At 42.6% G+C, this 23501-nt stretch overlaps 2 protein-coding genes across 3 annotated transcripts in view; one reads left to right on the top strand and one right to left on the bottom strand.

Annotated features, from left to right (window-relative positions):
* Positions 1-5860, bottom strand: part of RWDD2A (RWD domain containing 2A) — a 16204-nt gene extending 10344 nt beyond the window's left edge. The window contains exon 1 of one of the 2 annotated variants that reach the window (XM_056565971.1): positions 5724-5860. The gene's annotated coding sequence lies outside the window, so the exon portion shown is untranslated. Of the gene's footprint in view, positions 1-5669; positions 5702-5723 lie in introns of those variants that run through there. The other variant, XM_056565972.1, reaches the window with a different exon arrangement.
* PGM3 (phosphoglucomutase 3) lies at positions 5798-23501 on the top strand. The gene is made up of 13 exons (XM_056565970.1): positions 5798-5930; positions 8592-8796; positions 8873-9057; positions 9857-9924; positions 13730-13863; positions 13993-14188; positions 14958-15115; positions 17134-17217; positions 17398-17496; positions 18713-18829; positions 19117-19239; positions 21801-21974; positions 23229-23501. Exons 2-13 carry the CDS (start codon positions 8593-8595, stop codon positions 23316-23318), a joined length of 1632 nt encoding a protein of 543 aa, XP_056421945.1. The 5' UTR covers positions 5798-5930; position 8592; the 3' UTR covers positions 23319-23501.

The following is a 23501-nucleotide window of genomic DNA, read 5'->3' as shown; positions in this document are numbered from 1 at the left end:
AAGTTGATAAGTTAAATTTGAGTTCACGTTTCGTTTACAAGTTGGAATGTTTTCCCGTTACCAGTTGTTTAAAAGTGAAGCAAGTGACAAGCTTAACAGCCCCTTCAAACAGGTGAGTGGTCTGTCAATCATCCCCTTCCCTCCTAATATCCCATTAACCCCTTCATGACCCCGCCCATTTTCACCTTCAGGACCTGGGCATTTTTTGAACATCTGACTGCTGTTACTTTAAGCATTAATAACTCTGGAATGCTTTTACTTATCATCCTGATTCCGAGATTGTTTTTTCGTGACATATTCTACTTTATGTTATTGGTAACATTTCACTGATATTTGTATCCTTTCTTGGTAAAAAAATCTAAAAATGTCATGAAAATTTAGAAAATTTAGCATTTTTCTAACTTTGAAACTCTCTACTTGTAAGGAAAATGGATATTCCAAATAAATTACATATTGATTCACATATACAATATGTCTACTTTGTGTTTGCATAAAAAATTGACTTTTTTTTTACTTTTGGAAAACACCAGAGGGCTTCAAAGTTCTGCAGCAATTTTCACATTTTTCTCAAGATTTTCAAAATCATACTTTTTCAGGGACCAGTTCAGGTTTGAAGTGGATTTTAAGGGTCTTCATATTAGAAATACCCCATAAATGACCCCATTAAAAAAACTGCACCCCCAAAGTATTCAAAATGACATTCAGTAAGTGTTTTAACCCTTTAGGTGTTTCACAGGAATAGCAGCAAAGTGAAGGAGAAAATTCAAAATCTTCATTTTTTACACTCGCATGTTCTTGTAGACCCAATTTTTGAATTTTTACAAGGGGTAAAAGGAGAGAAATCTTCCTAAAATTTGTAACCCAATTTTCTCTCAAGTAAGTAAACACCTCATATGTGTATGTAAAGTGTTCGGCGGGCGCAGTAGAGGGCTCAGAAGGGAAGGAGCGACAATGGGATTTTGGAGAGTGAACCCCCCCCACATGTGACCCCATTTTGGAAACTACACCCCTCATGGAATTTAATAAGGGGTACAGTGAGCATTTACACCCCACTGGCGTTTCACAGATATTTGAAACAGTGGACTGTGCAAATGAAAAATTTTATTTTTCACAGACCACTGTTCCAAAAATCTGTCATAGACCAGTGAGGTGTAAATGCTCACTGCACCCCTTATTACATTCCGTGAGGGGTGTAGTTTCCAAAATGGGGTCACATATGGATATTTATTGTTTTGCATTTATGTCAGAACTGCTGTAACAATCAGCCACCCCTGTGCAAATCACCTCAAATGTACATGGTGCACTCTCCCTTCTGGGCCTTGTTGTGCGCCCCCAGAGCACTTTGCGCCCACATATGGGGTATCTCCGTACTCGGGAGAAATTGCATTACAAATTTTAAGGGTCTTTTTTCCCTTTTACCTCTTGTGAAAATGAAAAGTATGCGGAAACACCAGCATGTCAGTGTAAAAAATTAAAATTTTTATACACTAACATGCTGGTGTAGACCCCAACTTCACCTTTTCATAGGGGTTAAAGAAGAAAATACCCCCCAAAATTTGTAAGGCAATTTCTCCCGAGTACGGAGATATCCCATATGTGTCCCAAAACTGTTGCCCTGAAATACGACAGGGCTCCAAAGTGAGAGAGCGCCATGCACATTTGAGGCCTAAATTAGAGATTTGCATAGGGGTGGACATAGGGGTATTCTATGCCAGTGATTCCCAAACAGGGTGCCTCCAGCTGTTGCAAAACTCCCAGCATGCCTGGACAGTCAATGGCTATCTGGCAATACTGGGAGTAGTTGTTTTGCAACAGCTGGAGGCTCCGTTTTGGAAACAGTAGCGTACCAGACGTTTTTCATTTTTATTGGGGAGGGGGGCTGTGTAGGGGTATGTGTATATGTAGTGTTTTTTACTTTTTATTTTAGGTTCGTGTAAGTTTAGTGTAGTGTTTTTAGGGTACAGTCACATGGGCAGAGGTTCACAGCAAGTTTGCCGCTGGGAGCTTGAGCTGCAGCGCCAAATTTGCGCCATCTCAAACTTGCAGAACTCACTGTAAACCTCCGCCCATGTGAGTGTACCCTGTACATTCACATTGGGGGGGCAAACATCCAGCTGTTGCAAAACTACAACTCCGAGCATGCCCTTTGGCTGTCCGTGCATGCTGGGAGTTGTAATTTTGCAACAGCTGGAGAACACTGGTTGCGAAACACGGAGTTAGATAACAAACTGGTGTTTCGCAACCAGTGTGCCTTCAGCTGTTGCAAAAACTACAAATCTCAGCATGCAGTTACAGCAGAAGGGCATGCTGGGACTTGTAGTTATGCAACAGCTAGAGGCATACTGCTACAACTCCCAGCATGCCCTTTGGCTGTCCGTGCATGCTGGGGGTTCTAGTTACCTAACAGCTGAAGGCACACTGGTTGCAAAACACTTGAAAGTTTATTACTTAACTTAGTGTTTCCAAACCAGTGTGCCTCCAGCTGTTGCAAAACTACAACTCCCAGCATGCATGGTCTGTCATTGCATGCTGGGAGTTATAGTTTTGCAACAGCTGGAGGCACACGGGTTGGGAAACACTAAGTTAGGAAACGGACAATGTTCCCCAACTAGTGTGCCTCCAGTTGTTGCAAAACTACAACTTCCAGCATGCTTGGGCAGTCTGGTATGCTGGGAGTTGTAGTTTTGCAACATCTGGAGGTCCACAGTTTGGAGACAACTGTATAATGGTCTCCAATCTGTGCTCTTCCAGATGTTATTAATGCTTAAAGTGACAGTGGTCACATTTGCAAAAAATGCTCCCGTCCTTATGGTCATAATGGGCTCCGTCCCCAAGGGGTTAAAGGGGTGCTCCAGTGAAAAATTATATATATTTTTTTTTAATCAACTGGTGCCAGAAAGTTAAACAGATTTGTAAATTACTTCTATTAAAAAATCTTAATCCTTCCAGTACTTATTAGCTGCTGAATACTACAGCGGAAATTCTTTTCTTTTGAAACACAGAGCTGTCTGCTGAATCACGAGCACAGTGCTCTCTGCTGACATCTCTGTCCATTTTAGGAACTGTCCAGAGTAGGAGAAAATCCCCATAGAAAACATATGCTGTTCTGGACAGTTCCTAAAATGGACAGAGATGTCAGCAGAGAGCACTGTGCTTGTGATGTCAGCAGAGAGCACTGTGTTCCAAAAAGAAAATAATTTCCGCTGTAGTATTCAGCAGCTAATAAGTACTGGAAGGATTAAGATTTTTTAATAGAAGTAATTTACAAATCTGTTTAACTTTCTGGCACCAGTTGATAAAAAAAAAAAAAAGTTTCCACCAGAGTACCCCTTTAAATCTACAGTTGTTTCACAACTACAGCTCCCATCATTCTCTTCTGTCTGCATGATAGGAGTTGTAGTTTTGCAACAGCTGGAGAGTTCACCTGGGGGGGGGGGGGCAGGCATAGTTTATATGAGGGGGGGGGGCATCATGGCACAGTTCATATGGGGAGGAAGGCATTGTAGCACAGTTCATATAGGGGGCCGGTTTAAATGGCAGTATTATACTCAGAAACAGGGTGTATGGCAGTGTTAAATCAGAGGCATGGTGTTTGACATAATTATATTTAGGTACACAGCATGTAGTAGTATTATATTCAGGGGCACAGTGTGTGGCAGTATTATATCAGGGGCCCAGTGTGTGGCAGTATTATACCAGGGGCACAGTGTGTGGCAGTATTATACCAGAGGCACAGTGTGTGGCAGTATTATACCAGGGGCACAGTGTGTGGCAGTATTATACCAGGGGCACAGTGTGTGGCAGTATTATACCAGAGGCACAGTGTGTGGCAGTATTATACCAGAGGCACAGTGTGTGGCAGTATTATACCAGGGGCACAGTGTGTGGCAGTATTATACCAGGGGCACAGTGTGTGGCAGTATTATACCAGGGGCACAGTGTGTGGCAGTATTATACCAGGGGCACAGTGTGTGGCAGTATTATACCAGAGGCACGGTGTGTGGCAGTATTATACCAGAGGCACGGCGTGTGGCAGTATTATACCAGGGGCACGGCGTGTGGCAGTATTATACCAGGGGCACAGTGTGTGGCAGTATTATACCAGGGGCACAGTGTGTGGCAGTATTATACCAGAGGCACGGTGTGTGGCAGTATTATACCAGAGGCACGGTGTGTGGCAGTATTATACCAGGGGCACGGTGTGTGGCAGTATTATACCAGAGGCACGGTGTGTGGCAGTATTATACCAGAGGCACGGTGTGTGGCAGTATTATACCAGGGGCACGGCGTGTGGCAGTATTATACCAGGGGCACGGCGTGTGGCAGTATTATAGCAGGGGCACGGCATGTGGCAGTATTATAGCAGGGGCACGGCATGTGGCAGTATTATAGCAGGGGCACAGCATGCAGCATTATACCAGGGGCACAGTGTGCGGCAGCATTATACCAGGGCACTGTGTGCGGCAGCATTATACCAGGGGCACAGTGTGTGGCAGTATTATACCAGGGGCACAGTGTGTGGCAGTATTATACCAGGGGCACAGTGTGTGGCAGTATTATACCAGAGGCACAGTGTGTGGCAGTATTATACCAGGGGCACAGTGTGTGGCAGTATTATACCAGGGGCACAGTGTGTGGCAGTATTATACCAGGGGCACAGTGTGTGGCAGTATTATACCAGGGGCACAGTGTGTGGCAGTTGGAGAACGATTATGATTTAATAAATAATGTTTTACAACAGGTAGCACCTATTTCTGGCATGGCACTGCGGCCGCTAGGTGTGAACCAGGTCTTAGCATTTAGCTCGGACCTTCACCGGATGGCAGACCTGGATAAGCGGACCCCTACTAAAAGTAGTTGAGTACCCCTGTTCTATATGATGATGGTAATATGTGGCAAAATTAGTGATGAGCGGCATTGCCCATATTCGAATTTGCGATATTTTGCGAATATATAGCCAAATATTCATCCTATATTCGCGCATTTCGCGTATTCGTTATATTCGCATATGTGAATATTCGCGTATTCGCGGAAGAAAACAGTGAGGGGGTGGGCAACTTTACTATTGGTTGCTAGGGATGTTGTTGATAACCTCAGACAAGTGTATTTGCATCATTCTAATTGGCCCAAAAGTGAAAAGAAGGAATATGCGAATATTCACATATGCGCTAAAAATTCGAAATGCGAATATTTGCACCCAACACTAAATGCATCTATAAACAGAGTCATAGTGCCCCATTATAAAGTGCCAGAAAGGCTATAAAAGGACAGTTGGGATGGGAATATGAAGTCTCCTGTCCCTGTCATAGGGGTATCCCCATAGTGACTTGTAGGGAGGGGGCAACACCTCCAAATGCCTGTAGACTGTGTGCAGAGAGCGCCCCCTAGTGATGGCTGTAGCTGACCAGGCCATTGTTTGAGCATTTCAGTTCTCATTCTCTAAACCAGAGACCCTGGAGAAATGGCCTCCCTATTGGTGTAATACTCTATCAGGGTTTCCTGCCTCCAGCTGTTGCAAAACTACAACTCCCAGCATGCCCAGACAGCCAAAGGCTGTCTGGGCATGCTGGGAGTTGTAGTTTTGCAACAGCTGGAGGCACCCTGGTTGGGAAACAAGCCTCAGTCTACATAGAGCACAGAGTGCATGCAGTATACAGCTTCTCTCTCGCCTCTACTATCTCACACCGCTGCCATACGCACAACGGAACAGAAGCATAACCGACCTGTGCCACCTCAGATTATCCCGCGTCCTGATTGGTTCCCGAGATCACCGCCCCTTCCTATCCAGCACACGCGTTGGGCGGAGCCAGGAATGCGGTAGATGACAGCGCTAGGACACGGGAGCTGGTGACGTCACCGCCCTGCCTTCCCTTATCTGCCTACGTCACCCGAGGATCGTCACCTTCCTGGCTAGGGGGAGCCGAGAGCAGGTAGGATGCTGCGGGGCTACAGACAGTGTTGGGTGCGGGCTTGTCCTCCTTGTATTAGGAAGTCATCTAGTGACGTCATGTGTCAGGGCTGGAACTTCTATGGAGTGCTCTGGCTGCTGTATTATACTGAATGTTTATAGCACTGTGTAACATACTTCTCATCTGTCAGGGGAAAAACCGTCACATCAGTGTTTCCCCCAGCAGTGTGCCTCCAGCTGTTGCAAAACTACAACTTCCAGCATGCCCAGACAGCCTTTGGCTGTCTGGGCATGCTGGGAGTTGTAGTTTTGCAACAGCTGGAGGCACATTACTTATGAACCATTGTCTTACCTTAAGGACTCAGCCCATTTTGGCCTTAAGGACTCAGACAATTTAATTTTTACGTTTTCATTTTTTCCTCCTCGCCTTCTAAAAATCATAACTCTTTTATATTTTCATCCACAGACTAGTATGAGGGCTTGTTTTTTGTGCGACCAGTTGTTCGTTGTAATGCCATCACTCACTTTACCATAAAATGTACGGCACAACCAAAAAAATACTATTTGTGTGGGGAAATTAAAAAAAAAAAAAAAAAAACGCAATTTTGCTAATTTTGGAAGGTTTCGTTTTCATGCCGTACAATTTATGGTAAAAATGACATGTGTTTTTTATTCTTTGGGTCAATACTAGAGATGAGCGAACTTACAGTAAATTCGATTCGTCACGAACTTCTCGGCTCGGCAGTTGATGACTTTTCCTGCATAAATTAGTTCAGCTTTCAGGTGCTCCGGTGGGCTGGAAAAGGTGGATACATACCTAGGAAAGAGTCTCCTAGGACTATATCCAACTTTTCCAGCCCACCGGAGCACCTGAAAGCTGAACTAATTTATGCAGGAAAAGCCATCAACTGCCGAGCCGAGAAGTTCGTGACGAATCAAATTTACTGTAAATTCGCTAATCTCTAGTCAATACGATTAAAATGATACCCATGATAACATACTTTTCTATTACTGTTGCGCTTTAAAAAAATCACAAACTTTTTAACCAAATTAGTACGTTTTAAGATCCCCCTATTTTGAAGACCTATAACTTTTTCATTTTTCCGTATAAGCGGCTATATGAGGGCTCATTTTTTGCGCCATGATCTGTACTTTTTATTGATACCATATTTGCTTATATAAAACTTTTAATACATTTTTTATTAATTTTTTGGGGGGAATAAAATGTTATAAAAAAAAAAAAAAAAAAATAAAAAAAAAAAAGCAGCTATTGTGGACTTTTTTTTTTTTTTTTTACGTTCACACCGTTCACCGTACGGGATAAAAAAAACAAACAAAAAAAAAAAACAGGGACAGACGGCCGTGTGAACGCACCCTAACATGTCTGTTTCATGACACCCTGGTATATTTCGTATATACGGTATACTGTGAAGAAGAGTAGTGAGCACCCAATAGTCCATGTGTACCCAACATAGCCCACGTCTCATCCTGGAGCTCTTCACTTATGGATGGCCTTTCCCCAGGGATTAGGAACAGACGGAGCCTGACTTCTTGTGATGGTACTAGTGCGGCACTGAGGTGGTATACTTTAGTATGTGCGTACGTACTATGTAATAGTGTCACAGGAATGGACTTCTGTCAGTAGTAGGAGCCAGACAACACTTCACATGGGCCAAGGAAAGAAAGATGTTAATGGACCAATGCAATACCATTTCCTGATAAACAGTATTGATGCACCCATATCTTCAGGAGGTCTTCTCAGACCACACTGCGATCTCCTGAATGGGGCCCTGACAGTCTGCTGGAAGGGGGCGTGCTGATCCCTGCACAGAGCTGCAGCCGACATGCCCCCTCCACGTATTCCATAGAGATACATGAAGGGGGCGTGTTGGCCGTGGCTTCCTGCGAGGGTCAGAATGGCCCGCCATTTATAACTTATTTCCTATCCTTTGGACAGGGGATAAGTTATTTTTCACTGCACTACTCCTTTTAACATTCATCTGATGGCTCCTCTAGAGCTGCATGTTTCATGTATTATCTAGGGGACACATTGTGCCGCTTCAAGGGCCACAATAAACATAAAGAGGTATTCCCATCTTTGACCCTATATGCCATTAATGTCTGAATTATGGACTCCCTCCTGTTGGGAAAATGATAGATGGCGTTCTCCTGTTTTGCAGCCTAAAATTTCTCAACTTCCAAGGAGAGAGCCCCATGTATATGAAGCCAAATCTCTAACTTGTATTCTCCTCTCTCTCGTGCCAAAGATCTCCTGTGGATATGGCTATACCATGTCTCAATACCCCTAGGCAAACCTATACAACGAACGTGCCATCAATGTCTCCTGGGCTAAATGGGCGCACCAAGCAGTCCTGTATCTGTGTCCTGCTGTTTGGGGACTAGAGGGAATACCATTTCCCCCCCCCCGATCTAGGCTGGGCGCCCCTTATCTACAGCAAAGGAGCACAACCAAACAGCTGTGTTGGTCTGACATTGGTTGATGCTAAGGCAGACATTGTGACTAACCCTTTTTACATTCAGCCAGGACACAGATACACGTAAGTATGTATAATTCTTGTATACATGTTATGAATGTAGTACCTAAAAGCCATTTATAGGCACACAATAACTGAGAGCCTTGTCCCTCTGGATTTACTTTGTGTGCTGTATATGTCTCTTTAAGGATGCATTTGGAGTCCGTGTTAAGATCATCCGCACGCCATGCCAAGCCTGCCGGACTTACACTGCAGTATGGCACCGCGGGTTTTCGTACCAAAGCAGAACATCTGGACCATGTTATGCATCGCATGGGCTTACTAGCTGTGCTTAGGTCAAAGAAGACTAAGTTTATTATCGGAGTTATGGTGACCGCCTCTCACAACCCTGAGGTAAGTGCAGATGGATTATGTTCAGTCTTCTCCATGATCACTTACAGATGACCTAAATAAAACCATTCCTATCTAGGAAGACAATGGAGTGAAGCTAGTGGACCCCATGGGAGAAATGCTGGTTCAGGAATGGGAGATATATGCTACTAACCTGGCGAATGCTGAGGAGCATGAATTGCAGACCGTGCTGACAAACATCATCAAACAGGAGGCCATCAACATGCAGGATGAGTCCAGTGTAGCTATTGGAAGAGACACCCGGTAACAAATAGGGAGATGGTTTTGTTAGGCTCTGTTCACACTTGCATCATGACATCATTGATTGCATCTATCACTATTTTTCCTGTCAAATATAATGAAATCTGAGATGGTGCCAATGCAAATGTGAACATAGCCTTAGTTTACTTGAATAAATTACCAGTAGCTGCTACATATTAGTTTTAATCTTTTCTTTTTCCAAGAGCTGCTGGCTTCCAAAGGATGGGGGATAAGATGTATGATCGCAGGTGTCCTGCTGCTAGGGGGACGTGACGTCAGTCACGCCCCCTAGATACGCCACGCCCCCTCTCATAGACCTGAATAGAGGGGGCGTGACGTCACTAGGGGGTGTGTGACAGTGATGTCACGTCCCCGTCTCAGAAGCAGCGCCCGACACAGAATTCTGGGGGCTGCACCGAGATCGCAGGGGTCCCTAGCAGCGGGAACCCTGTGATCATACATTTTATCCCCTATCCTTTTGATAGGGGTTAAGATGTAAAAACCCCAAATACCCCTTTAACTAAGGCCTCATAGAACTGTATGGAGACTGTACAACACTTTGGTATTTATAGAGCTATAAACATAATTCTTTAGGGCATGGGCCTTATTGTCAACCAACCAGAACTCTCCTGCAAAACCAGCTTTGGGACTCTTTTTGTCAAGTGCCTTGTTAGCAGGAATTTTGCCCGTTAGACACCTGTATATATTTGCCAATGTTAATATAGTTATTAACTATTTACCATTTTAACTATTGAGTATTAAAATCTATTTAGTTACTTATCCATTATCTTAATATCTGCAGGCCAAGCAGTGAAAGCCTTTCCCTTGCAGTTATTGATGGGGTAACTGCTCTTGAATCCAAATACCAAGGTATGTAAAATGGCACGTGATCTCCTGTGTATCGTATAACAATCCTTCCATGTCTGGCGGAATTATCCGATATGCTAGAATCTGCACTTGTAGTGGTTATAGCAGCTGCTATGAGACGGCATCGAAAGGTACCAGCTCTACTGGTAAAGGTTATGGACACTTGATGATCGTGCTGGAGAAGCCCAGATGTGCTAGCGGCAGAGTCATAAGATGAGGTCTCTGGCAGATTGATTTTGAACAGACTTCTGTGTATATCTGAAAAAGCCACACAGTTTAAAATGTTTAACCCCTTAAGAAAAATGGACGTAAATGTTGGTCCTGGTGCCCTGGTATTTAACGCACCAGGATGTACATTTACGTCCTATGTGGCATTCTCAATATGAAGCAAGCACAGGAGCTATGCTCGCTTCATAAACTGTGAGTGACGGCTGGTGTCAATGATGAACAGCAGGATTAACCCCTTAAACAAGGGGTTCTGTGATCAATAGCACTTACCAATCAGCACCCCTGCAACGTGCCACTAACCTCTAATGATTGCATGTAAAAGTGTAAATAAAATCATTAAAAAAATAAATACCCTTCCTTAATAAAAATTCTAATCACCCCCTTTCCCATTTTTCAAATAAAATACATTTTCAAATAAAAATAAATAAATGAAAACACATTTGCCGCATGCAGTAATGTCCAGACTATTAACCCCGTACTGGAAATGGCTTAGATGTAAAAGAATACTTAAATGCCAGAAATGCAGATTTTTGGTCACCTCATATCTCAGAAAAAATTGAATAAAAAGTGATCAAAGAGTCAAATATGTGCAAAGGTCATACTGATTAAAAACTTAAAGAGTACCTGTCATCATCTAAACTTTCCCTGATCCCCCTCCCCATCTGTCCCTTACTCTAACTATGCCTATCCCTGTGTTTATTGAGGTTTAAAACGCTGTGGAAATATCTTTGTTTTATCCCTCTTCATTAGCTCAGGAGCACTGTCTTTCTGAGGGGTGGAAGGAGGCGGGTCCTGGCAGGCATGATGTCACATGAAGCTTGGCTGGGGCTCTGCTTCTGCCAGTCTTCCTGTATGCTGCTCTCCCTCTGCAGCAGTGTTTCCCAACCAGGGCACCTCCAGCTGTTGCAAAACTACAACTCCCAGCATGCCCAGACAGCCAACAGCTGTCCAGACATGCTGGGAGTTGTAGTTTTGCAACAGCTGGAGGCACCCTGGTTGGGAAACACTGCTCTGCAGTTTGCATACAGACTAAGTACAGGTGAGGAATGGCATCCTCTGTCTCTCTCTCTCCTGTGTCTCTCTGCACTAAAAAGTCAATGCTGAGAACCAGGGGCTGAGGGAGCAATTACAGAGGCAGTGATTAAGATGAATGTCAGGGGGGGGGGGCACAGAGCAGGGAGTGCAGTGAGATAATACAAAGTATAAGATAACATGTGGTGAGGGGCAGGGAGAACACAGAGCAGGGGGAGGGGGAGGTGACTGGCTGTTATATGAGAGGCATGTGCAGCCTTGTAGCTCACAGGCTGGGAGCGAGTCCTGAGCTGAGAGCACTGAACTTCCGGTGGAAGGACCAGAGCCCTTCAGCATTAGTCCTAAAAGCTGTATACTTTCTATGAAAAGCATAAGATGCTGCTTGCAGACCAGGCATAGAAGAGTGACCCCTAGTGGCCAAAAGTATAAAATGAAAAAACTGGTATAAATATTAATATTTTTTAATGAAGATATATTACAATATCTCTTCATTAATGATTATGAACAACATATTAAAAGTTTTTGTTGATGACAGGTGCTCTTTAAGATCACGGTGCCAAAACAAGCCTTCATACAGACCCATATATGAAAAAAATGAAAGTTATAGGGGTCAGAATAGGCTAATTTTAAACATTCTTATTTAAGAAGTTTGATTTAATTGCATCAAGCCACAGTATAAACATACAGCCCTGATTTACTCAGAGGGGGGGGGGTGTCGTTTTCTGTGTGGGTTTTGATTTCTGAGAGGTATTTTCCCATGGTATTTACTAATGTTTCCCTACATTTTGCTTTTTCTACAACTGCTCTGAGCTGTGGGGCTTTCCAGAGCTTAAAAGGGTTATCCAGGAAAACTTTTTTTTTTATATATATATATATATATATATATATATATATATATATATAATCTCTCTCTCTCTATCAACTGGCTCCGGAAAGTTAAACAGATTTGTAAATTACTTCTATTATAAAATCTTAATCCTTTCAGTACTTATGAGCTGCTGAAGATGAATTATTCTTTTCTGTCTAAGTGCTCTCTGATGACACCTGTCTCGGGAACTGTCCAGAGTAGAAGCAAATTCCCATAGGAACTGCACAGAGCAGAATAGGTTTGCTATGGGAATTTGCTCCTACTCTGGACAGCTCCCTAGATACGTGTCATCAGAGAGCACTCAAAAATAACTCAACTTCAGCAGCTGATAATTATTGGAAGCATTAAGATTTTTTTTAATAGAAGTAATTTACAAATCTGTTTAACTTTCTGGAGCCAGTTATTCTTAAAAAAAAATAAAAAAATAAAATAAAATTAAAATTTTCCTGGAATACACCACATTTTCTGTGGAAACATTAGTAAATATGTTGGGATTTTTCCAAAGGCCTTCCCCCTGTTCCTTGTGGCTATGCCCCCTTTTTCAGGTTTTTCAAGTAAAATGGAAAATTGGTTGGGTTTTTATTTTATCTTGGTCGCAAATTCTGGCACAGACACAATTTGTGACGCAATACGCCAAATTCTGGCGCACATCCCAACAAAACAGGTTGGTTTTACGATAGTAATTAAGGCCAACATCTCCGTTTTACCATAAAGTGCACTGTGTAAAAAGGAAACCCCTCCTAAAAGTTGCAAACATTTTGGTTTCATTTTTTTTTTTCAAACTCTGCTGACCCCACCCCCCCAATAATATTGTGTTTTGTTTTTTTTGTTGCGCCTTGCATTATATGGTAAACTGAAAGGTGTCATTACGAAGTACACTTGGTCGCGAAAAAAAACAAGCCCTCATATGGTTCTGTGGATGGGAAAAACGAAAAGCAAAAATGGGAATTGTGGCCTATGATTAATAAGTGCTGACCTATGATATTAACGCTTGTTTCCAGCACAGGGTTGGGACATCTAATTGGAGAAAAAGCTCAGCAATCTTCCAACAAGAGTCCTTGCTTGTTCATTGGCTGGTTGCTGTGCCTTTTCCTTAGTGCAGTCCCGCCAATAACCCAGTGTAAAAGGTCCTTTTAGGGAAAAAGGACCTTTTATTTTTCTTCACTACAGCACTGGAAAGTGTTGACCATCTAGTCTGCTTGAAAATGAAGTATATGTGGGAGACACGAGTTGTTTATAGGAGGTCTTTGCTAGTCTAAATACCTCTCTAGTGAATATATATGTATTAGCTGAGTACCCGGCGTTGCCCGGTTTTTCCTTTCTAATCCTTGTTGGGGAGGAAAATAAACAAAGGAGGAAGCTGTTGCCCTCACATCCCGGTCCTCACATCCCGGTCCTCACATCCCAGTCCTCCTATGTTGTTGACATATAAGTAACATGTGTGCCAAGTTTGATGTTAATATCTTTAGCTGTTTGGACGTGATGCTGGAACATACATACATACATACATACATACACACACACACACACACACACACACACACACACACACACACACATACACACACACACATTGAGTTTTATATATAATTATTGTTTTGACCAAACTTTCCCTTTTGTGCCTTACAAAACTCTTATTGCAGCACTTGGCATAATGTCTTTCCACTATGTTGCTTTCAGATTACGGCCTAGTGACTACACCCCAGCTGCACTATATTGTTTGTTGCCGCAATACAGATGGAAGATACGGGGAGCCGAGTGTTGAAGGATATTACCAGAAACTATCAAAAGCATTTAATGACTTGGTCAAACAGGTGCAGACTTGGCTTTAAGACCAACAATCCATGACAACTTTTTAGAAACCATAAAACATAGTAAAATGTTATTATTTTTTCAGATGACGTAAAAAAATAACTAACCTACATTTTCGCCTGTTTCTTTAGTCTCCAGAGTGTCAAGCAGAAAAGGAGTGCTTGAGTATAGACGGAGCTAATGGCATTGGATCTCTGAAGATAAAGGAGATGGAGCGATATCTTCAGCCCAGGCTTTCCTTACAGCTGTTTAATGATGGTTCTAATGGAAGACTAAACTATATGTGTGGAGCAGACTATGTGAAGGTGCAGCAGAAGCCTCCTGAAGGTAAAGACCATGTCAGTGTATTGTGTACAGTGTCTATGAAAGTATGTGACTGTACGCAGATTTGATGCGCAGGATTTTCTGCTGCAGATTTCAATGTAAACTAAAAGACTGAGCACAGCTTCTTATCTGCAGTTACAAATCCTGCGCATCGAATCTGCGCAGGATCCTGTATGTGTGATCGTATCCTAAAGGGGTACATCAACACTTATCCCTGATGCGCAGGAAATGTCTGATTGCAGGGAATTTGACCACTGAGATCCCTCCTTAGTTCCAGAATGGAGCCCTGGTTCTCCCCTGCTTGGAGAGATGGGGTCGACATGTTGGCGGAGATACACAGAAGCACATGTATCTCCAGCGCTCCCATAGACAATGCATGAAGCGCGTGTCTACCTCACCTCTCCTTGTACAGACAGAGCCAGGGCCCCATTCTTGGAGGTGTCTCAGTGGTCAGATCCCCCGCTATCAGACACTTATCCCATATCCTGTAGATAAGGGATATGTTTTAAGGTACTAGAGAATCCCAGTTAGAGGTGATAGACTTTAGAATAATGCCAGATTGTCTTACAACCAATCTGACAAGTGATATGTATATATCTATATTCCACAGCGCCATGTTTCCACATACTTAGGCAGATGTGCATTGTAAAACCCTTGTGGTAGGAGGACTGGAAGCATAATGTGTACTCCGTATGATTACAGGTCAAACAAACTATGAACTTTGTTCTGTATATCTTTTAAATACAAATCCTTTCTTCTTCTGTGACTTTAGGTATTGATATGAAGCCGAACGAGCGTTGCTGTTCATTTGATGGGGATGCTGACCGCATTGTTTACTACTACAAGGATAGCGGCGATGGCTTCCACCTTCTAGATGGGGATAAGATTGCCACACTGATAAGCACTTTTATCAAAGAACTCTTAGTGAAGGTGATGCATGTGTGAACAGTGTCGTTACTGTAAATAAGAGGCAGCGCTTACTTCACCAATACATGTGACATTTTGGTTAAAATGAGAAGTTCTCAGGTATCTTTGTAATGCTCGTTTGCGCTATGTCGCAAATTGTTAGTATTTTGAAGACTACTGTTTTGCCCTTAAACTTAGAACCAGCCATTTGAATTGATCCCACATTTATGTAAAATAATTTCCCAAAGGGTGCAGCACCCTGCTCCGAATCTTCTACCTCTCACAGCTTTTCAGGAGGAGCAGTGACGTGTTACAAAATATGCACTTAGAATACTTTCACATACACAGGGGAGATTTATCAAAACCTGTCCAGAGGAAAAGTTGCTGAGTTGCCCATAGCAACCAATCAGATTGCTTCTTTCATTTTTCACAGGCCTTTCCAAAAATAAAAAAAAGCGATCTGGTTGCTATGGGTAACTCGGCAAATTATTATAATTTTTTTTTGGACAGGTTTTGATAAATCTCCCCCATAGTACTTTCTGAGTGAGGTATCATGTTAATATGCTTTCTACTGGCAAACTCTACAGGCCTGTACAGGAAGGCAGAGTTGAGACTGGGTATATATCACAAAGCTAAACCATGAATAGCATGAAATCTTGACCAGCTCCCCCAGTACTAACAACTAAGTTGTCCCTCCACACAAATGGTGAGAGACCTATGAATAGAGCCATACTGAACGGAAAAAAGCCTGAGACCACCTCCCAGACACTTCATCTTAGTGCTGGGCGGTATACCAGTTCATACCAAAACTTTTTCCCTGCACGATAAGAATTTTTTTCCCATACCGCAATAACGGTCAGTAACCCTCCCCCAACCCCCCCCCCCCCCCCCCCCGAATGAATGAATTATCAGCCGCAGGTGAGTTGCGGCGGCGCTTTAAATGAATGACTTGCGGGCCGCCGGTGCTTTAAATGAATGACTTGCGGGCCGCCGGTGCTTTAAATGAATGACTTGCGGGCTGCCGGTGCTTTAAATGAATGACTTGCGGGCTGCCGGTGCTTTAAATGAATGACTTGCGGGCCGCCGGTGCTTTAAATGAATGACTTGTGGGCCGCCGGTGCTTTAAATGAATGACTTGCGGGCCGCGCTTTAAATTAATGAGATGTGAGCCGTGGCAAGCTGTCACCTCCCTCTGCAAGCGCTAAAAGCCTGGCTTTTAGCGCTTACAGGAGGAGGTGACAGCTTCCGGCTCGCAACTTAATAGTTTCCAGCACCGCGGCCCGCATCTCATTCATTTAAAGCGCCGGCGGCCCAAAAGTCATTCATTTAAAGCGCGACCGTCATTTCATTCATATTAAAGTGCCGAGGCCTGGAGGAGGGGGGGGGGGGGGGGTGTTAGAGAAATATAGCAGCGCCTGTGGGTCATATATGATTAGTTCCTCTGGGGGGGAATACCGTTAAATACCGTGGAGCTGCCATAACTTGCAAAAAATACCGGGATATGCATTTTTGATCATACCGCCCAGCACTACTTCATCTTAGGTCATGGCTTGGTTCTAAAATATATACTTTCTCTGAAACACCTTGTTAGCATCTAGATCAGCCTTTCCCAACTAGGGTGCCTCCAGCTGTTGCAAAACTACAACCCCCAGCATGGGCGGACAGCCGAAGGCTGTCTGGGCATGCTGGGAGTTGTAGTGTTGCAACAGCTGGAGGCACCCTGGTTGGGAAACACTGATCTAGAGCATGTCTGGATTTCATGCTGCCTGTGGTCCATGCAACATAAACCTCCTGACAGACTGGTAATATGGTATAAATCAGGGCATGTAAGTAGGCAGTGCCTGTAATACAAGTACTCTGTAGTTTGTAACCTAATTTATTCCAGAAGGGCTTAGAAATTTTACATAATTATGTTGTCCTAGAACGTGCATAATTCAACATAAATAATGTAACGTAACAGACATCCTGTCCTGCCTCCCATATTTTTTTTTTTTTTTTTTTTACATACTGAAAATTGTGCAATATTTGTTTTATTATTGCAGGTTGGTTTAGAGCTCAATATGGCAGTAGTGCAAACAGCCTATGCAAATGGCAGCTCCACGCGATACTTGGAAGAAGTTATGAAGGTGACTGAAATTTCACGCTTAATTCACTAATCCATAGATAAAAAAAATTTTTTATTTTTTTAAAAATATTACTGAGAATTTTTTTTTATAAATGAAGACTAATGGGATAATATAACTGAAGATCTTGGTAAAATAATAGAAGTTAAACTAATAAACATACATAAATTATGTCTTTTGTAGGTTCCTGTATACTGTGCAAAAACTGGTGTTAAGCATCTTCATCATAAAGCACAAGAGTTTGATATTGGAGTTTACTTTGAAGCAAATGGTCATGGAACAGTAAGTTAAATGATATGCAAGATCATATTATACCTGGTGTGTTTTAAAAATCACCTATTGATTAAATCAGGTTTTTATGTTAACCATATTTCCTTCTAATTTTCCATTTTACTATCTGTATTTAAAAATAATCCTAAAATCTTGCAGTTTCTATTCTGGCCACTGGGCTTTAAACTAATCTGAGAGTCCCTGTTCTGTACATACAGTTTGCCTTTCTTCTTATCAGAAATGGTATAGTGAAAGGTGACACCAGCACATAAATAACACTTGATCCACCACCATTCACAGCAGAATGACCTCTTAAAAAAAAAAAGAAAAAAAAAGTCACAGAGAATGCCCAGTAATGTTTACAATTCATGTGAATTGCACAGGTCCTGTCTATTGTTGTCTATGGGTCCTGCAGTAAAGCGTGTCTTTAAATGCTGTTAAAAAATCTAGGAGAAACATTTCATTTAAGAACAGTGTTGCTCAAATGTATTGTTGGAAGCATGTATGCTTTGTAGCTGATGGAAAATTCTATGTGGACTATGAAAAATCCGTTCTAGGGAAATTAAAGGAAAACTGTCAGACATTTTCTCCCGCACTATCCACAGTACTGGTGGATAGTGCGGGAGACGCTGATTAAAACGAGCCCTACCTGGATCCGCCCGGCCTTTTGGCCCTTCTGCACTGACGTCATCGCCGCTTATGAATATTCATCTGCCCCCTCCCTCCAGCAGTTAGGAGCGACGAAGAGAGGGAGAGCTGGAGGGAGGGGGGATGAATATTCATAAGCGGCGCTGGCGTTAGTGCCAGTTAACCTGCAGAAGCCCTGCCCGTGCCAGTTACAGCAAGATGTACACATAGAATAAAACCACAATTGCGGGCGAACGGCCGGACAGATCCGGGTAAGGTAGGGCTCGTTTTAATCAGCGTCTCCCGCACTATCTACCAGTACTGTGGATAGTGTGGGAGAAAATATCTGACAGTATTCCTTTAAAGACCTATAGTACAATTTGGCAATGTAGCTGAAGGGACCAGAACTCCCTTGTCATAACAGCTATTTATAAAGGGGAGCAGAACATCACACGATTATATGGTTATTGGTGGGCTTATTTTCTACTAATGGGTTGTTTGATCTAGACACCTTTTTTTAGTGGTGCTCTGTAGTTAGGACATCCATACAGTGCACAGGGTGGTTGTTGTTAGACACTTTATATATTGTTGTGTCTTCCAGGTCTTGTTTAGCAAAACAGCTGAAGAGCAGATAAGACAGCTGACCAAAACGGGAGCCAGCGAGGAATCGAGAAAAGCTGCTCAGATGCTTGAAAATGTCATCAATCTCATAAATCAGGTAAGAATGAGAGACATTTCATTTGTATATACACAGCTATGTAGTGAACAACAGTAGGGGTCTGTCCGCACAGAGCTGACCTTCGGAGTAAACTGGCAATGGGTAAGGTGTATTGACATAGGGTATAGACCCTTTCCTGTCCAGATAGACGAAAGCTTCTCTTCAGCAGATTATTCCCTGTGTAAATAATGCATGCTAGACTCAGGAGCGGTTATTTATGTATTTTAAAGTTTACTCTGTATTTTCATGAAATCTTGTTTGTTTTTTTGTTGTTTTTTTTTCTTCAGACTGTGGGAGATGCCATCTCTGACATGTTGGTCATTGAAGCCATCCTATCGCTTAAAGGTCTTACTATACAGAAATGGAATGAAATTTATACTGACCTCCCAAATCGCCAGCTGAAAGTAACGGTAAGTTGTTTGTTTTGCAGCTAAATCAATGAGTATGAAATGCAAAAGGGGATGAACTAACTGTTAAAGAAGATATCCCATGCAGCAAAGAAAAAAAAGATACCTAGCCATTCCATAGTATATTCACCTACCACCTCTCTGACATGTTTGTGATTTTTTTTCCGCCCCCCATTCACCGGCTATTCAGCTCATAAATTGCAGTTACTTCCTGGTTATGGTGGCTATGCCTGTGATCTCAAAGACTACATTTCCCTGCATGCACTGCTCACATTTCCTGCTCTCAGCTGCCTGAGCAGAGAGCTTGTTACCACCCCTAACTTATGTTAGTCACTCCCACATAACACTGAGCTCCAATCATAGCCCTATACAGCAGGGTGGCCACGAGGAAACAAAATGTTATCTCAGTGCTCAGAGAGAGGGACCCTGGAGTTGAAGCTGCAGTTTTACACTGTAAAATCACTCCCTCCCCCTCCTCCTCTCAGTGAAATAGCTTTACAGTGGCACAATCACCTCCCCCCTTCTCTGCCCTGCACTCCTCTCTCCCCAGTGCTCAGTGTGACAATTCTACTCTCCCTCCCCTCCATTCTCAGTGTGACAGGTCTACGCTGGCAGCTCCCTCCCCTCCCCCCTCTCCTCCGTTATCAGTGTAAAAACATTAGCAAGGAGAGGGGAGAGAATCAGCCTGTTTGCTGACTCTGCTATGATCTGAATCAGCCGGCATATAGGCAGTGCTGCTCAGCCAATCACTGCAGAACAGAGGGAGGACAGTGTGAATATTCATCAGATGGGAGGGGCTAAGGCCGAGCTCAGGCAACTCTCTGCAGCACAGGGGTTTTCTGGGTAATTGTCACGTCACGGCCCCGGGATGCTGCTGATAACAGCCTGAATAGGGGGTCGAAAGTCATGAAAACCTGGAACAGCTGAATTTCCTGTCAGACAGAAGAATGCAGATAAAGCTTGTTTCTAAGCAGCATTGGTAATGGAAGTGATTTACAAACCTATATAACTTTACCTTCTGCACTAAAAGCTGAACAATTGTTTACTGTGAGACTTCTCCTTTAAGTATTTCATCCTCATGGCTTATTACTTTAGGAGGTTTGTTGCCCTGGTGTAACATATCCTGTGTTCCACAAATCTTGGTCGGGCCGCTACTACACCATAGGTCTGATTTTTACCTAAGGATTCTGACATTACCCAATTTTATTAACTGGGATATTGATACAAAATAAGATTGTAGGTTGCAGTGTTGCACATATACAAGCAATTGACTTTGATGGTTCACTACTTACAAAACATTATAGTGAAATATTCCAGTAGTGATATTTACATAAACTATTGTCAGGATCCACAAAAACAGACTGAGACGAGTGCAGTACAAATCACACCTTTATAAACAAAATACCATAATGGAATACAGAGACTTAGTCAAACACAACCAGGGATCAGGAGCAAAAGTGAGAACTCTGGAGTTGCAAAAAATCAGGTATATTAAAAGCAGTGTAGTATGAACAAGAAGCAGTAACCAAAGTGGATGTCAACATGGAATCACAGTCAGGGACATGCTTGGAGATCAGAGACCACTCAAGGTCTTCCACTTATTCCTGGTTAGAGATGAGAGACTCCACAAGGGCGGAGGCAGTCGGAACTGTTCCAGTTAAATAGCCAGAATCCAGCAGAGAAGAGGCATGCAGATTTGCCAGGGAAAGAAGGAGCTGCTTGTTAGTATCAACTGTTGTCTGCTGATAAACAAGTAGTGTAGTATAGGAGGGGTGAGATCCCTGACAACAGCAGCTTCCTGATCTCTCTATCTCTCCGATGCATCAACCTCTGCTGTCTCCTGAAATATGACATGATCTTGTCTCTGAGCTCTAGCCCCACCTCTGCGTGATGTCTTCACCTCTGACCCTACAGCCTACATCACAATCTCCCTGTCATATACACATATAAATGTATATATTTATTGAGACATAGGGAAGGATTAGGTGTGTTTACAACATGCTGCCTTGTGCTGTGTAATGCCATAGACAGAGGAGCACACAGGAATACAGCAGGTTCTGCAGATTTACTGACTGCAAAGCAATAGTCTGCTCTTTACTGAAATGTTCTGCAACAGCTCTGGTGGAAATCTGGCAGGATAGCTGTGGGAGGACTGTGATGAAGAGGAAACAAATGCATTCTGGGAATTGTAGTGACGGGCAACTTCACAACCAGTAATTAGGGGGAGGACATGTTAGGGGAGAGCATTACATATCCACAAAACATATATTGACTTTTGGTGGTTTCAGAACTGGGGGCAGACAGGTAAGCAATGCTATATGCTTCTGCAGAATTTACTTTTTCCAATTGACTTTGGAGTACCCCTTTTAAAGGTATGCTGACATGTGCCACAACAGTCATATATAGTGAACAGGCTTTTGTAAAAATGGGTTCCATATAAAATAGTAGAAAAAAACTAGTGTCATTAACCTTACAGTGGTGGAGGTATGTCCCTATATGTCCTTTATATGAATTTGTCTACATCCCAAGGAATGTTCCTGAAATAACTTTTTTGTGCCTGGCAGGTTGCAGATAGAAAGGTAATAGACACCACTGATGCTGAGAGACGGACTGTAAAACCTCCAGGACTACAAGAGAAAATTGATGATCTTGTCAAAAAATACAATATGTCCAGAGCATTTGTCCGTCCTTCAGGAACTGAGGATGTAGTCCGTGTGTATGCTGAGGCGGACACTCAGGTGAGATTTGCAGTATTTTAAAACCAACAACATAGGGAAAAGACATAACTAAATGACCTCTAACCTATTAATAACCCTTGCATTAATCACCAGTGCAAGCGAATATGAGAAATTTTGTAATATATCTTATTAAAGAAAAAATCCTCTTTCTCCATTTATCAGCCCAAGTTCATATTGAGAGAGATCAGCGCACTTTGGGATCAGATTACAGTTGTCCATAGAAGTCTATGGACAGGGAATATATCCCCTTACAGCTTCAGTCACACCTTTAGTAACAGATGGTGCAGAAAAACAAAAGTTACAGGTTTTGAAATTCGGATATAAGAAAACAAACAAAAAAGGGTGTTTACAAACTTTGCATTTCACTTCACATACTTCAGTTTGAGAACTCTGGATTAGAGCTTTTGCCTTAAACATGGGGTTACATCCATTCAGCTGCCTCTTCTAGCCAGGTTGATATCTATGGGTGACCAGCCTAGAAGTGAATATTTGTAGAATGCTCTTATAGCACATACTGCCAAGATGTCTTTTTTTCGAGAACAATTTTTAAAAAATGAAATAAGGCTATGTTTCACTGCTAGCGTAGGCTCCATTTACAACCTTAGTTGACCATTCTGTCGGATTTAATAGCAAGACCTTAGGCATTACCTTCAGTGATGTATGCAAATAGTTAAAGGGGTTCTGTCTAGAGATGAGCAAAGTTACAGTAATTTGATTCGTTACGAACCTCGCGGCTCGGCAGTTGCTGACTTTAGCCTGCATAAATGAGTTCAGCTTTCAGGTGCTCCGATGGGCTGGAGACTCTCTCCTAGGACTGGATCCATCTTTTCCAGCCCACCGGAGCACCTGAAAGCTGAACTCATTTATGCAGGCTAAAGGCCTCAACTGCCGAGCAGAGAAGTTTGTGACGAATCGAATCACTGTAACTTCGCTCATCTCTAGTTCTGTCCTCAGGTTGTGTGTGGTATTGTAGCTCAGTTCCATTGAAGTGAATGGAGCCAAGCTGTAACCTTAGGACAGGTATGTTTTTTTTCTTTTCCTGGATAACCCCTACCTATCTTATTCCAGGGTCTATAAGAACGCCTAAAGCTGGGTATGGAGTGTTTAGAATAGTAATAAGAGAATTTAATAAATGGGACTTAGTTCTGCCTTGGATTTGTAACCCCCTTTCATGCATGACTCCCAATAATTTTTACAATGTGGCTATGATGTAACTCTGCCTATAAAGCTGCTTTTCTTATTTTGCATTGACAGGAAAATGCAGACGCTTTGGCCCATGAGGTGTGCCTGGCAGTCTATCACCTTGCAGGAGGAGTTGGAGATCAACCAAAGCCTCTAAGATGAAGTGCCATTGAGTAGAATGAATGCTGTTTACATGGAACTGGATTTTTGTATCACAAAATGTAAAAGGTTTACAATTAGGGTTAATCTATCATAGATCTATCAGACTATAGTGTTTTGTAATACACTGCTTTGAAAAATTAGATACCATATGATCTTACTTGTAATACATTATTTTGCAAGTTA

Source organism: Hyla sarda, chromosome 3 (assembly GCF_029499605.1).
Source record: "Hyla sarda isolate aHylSar1 chromosome 3, aHylSar1.hap1, whole genome shotgun sequence".
Taxonomy (NCBI): domain Eukaryota; kingdom Metazoa; phylum Chordata; class Amphibia; order Anura; family Hylidae; genus Hyla; species Hyla sarda.
This window is presented reverse-complemented; position numbering and strand designations above follow the sequence as displayed.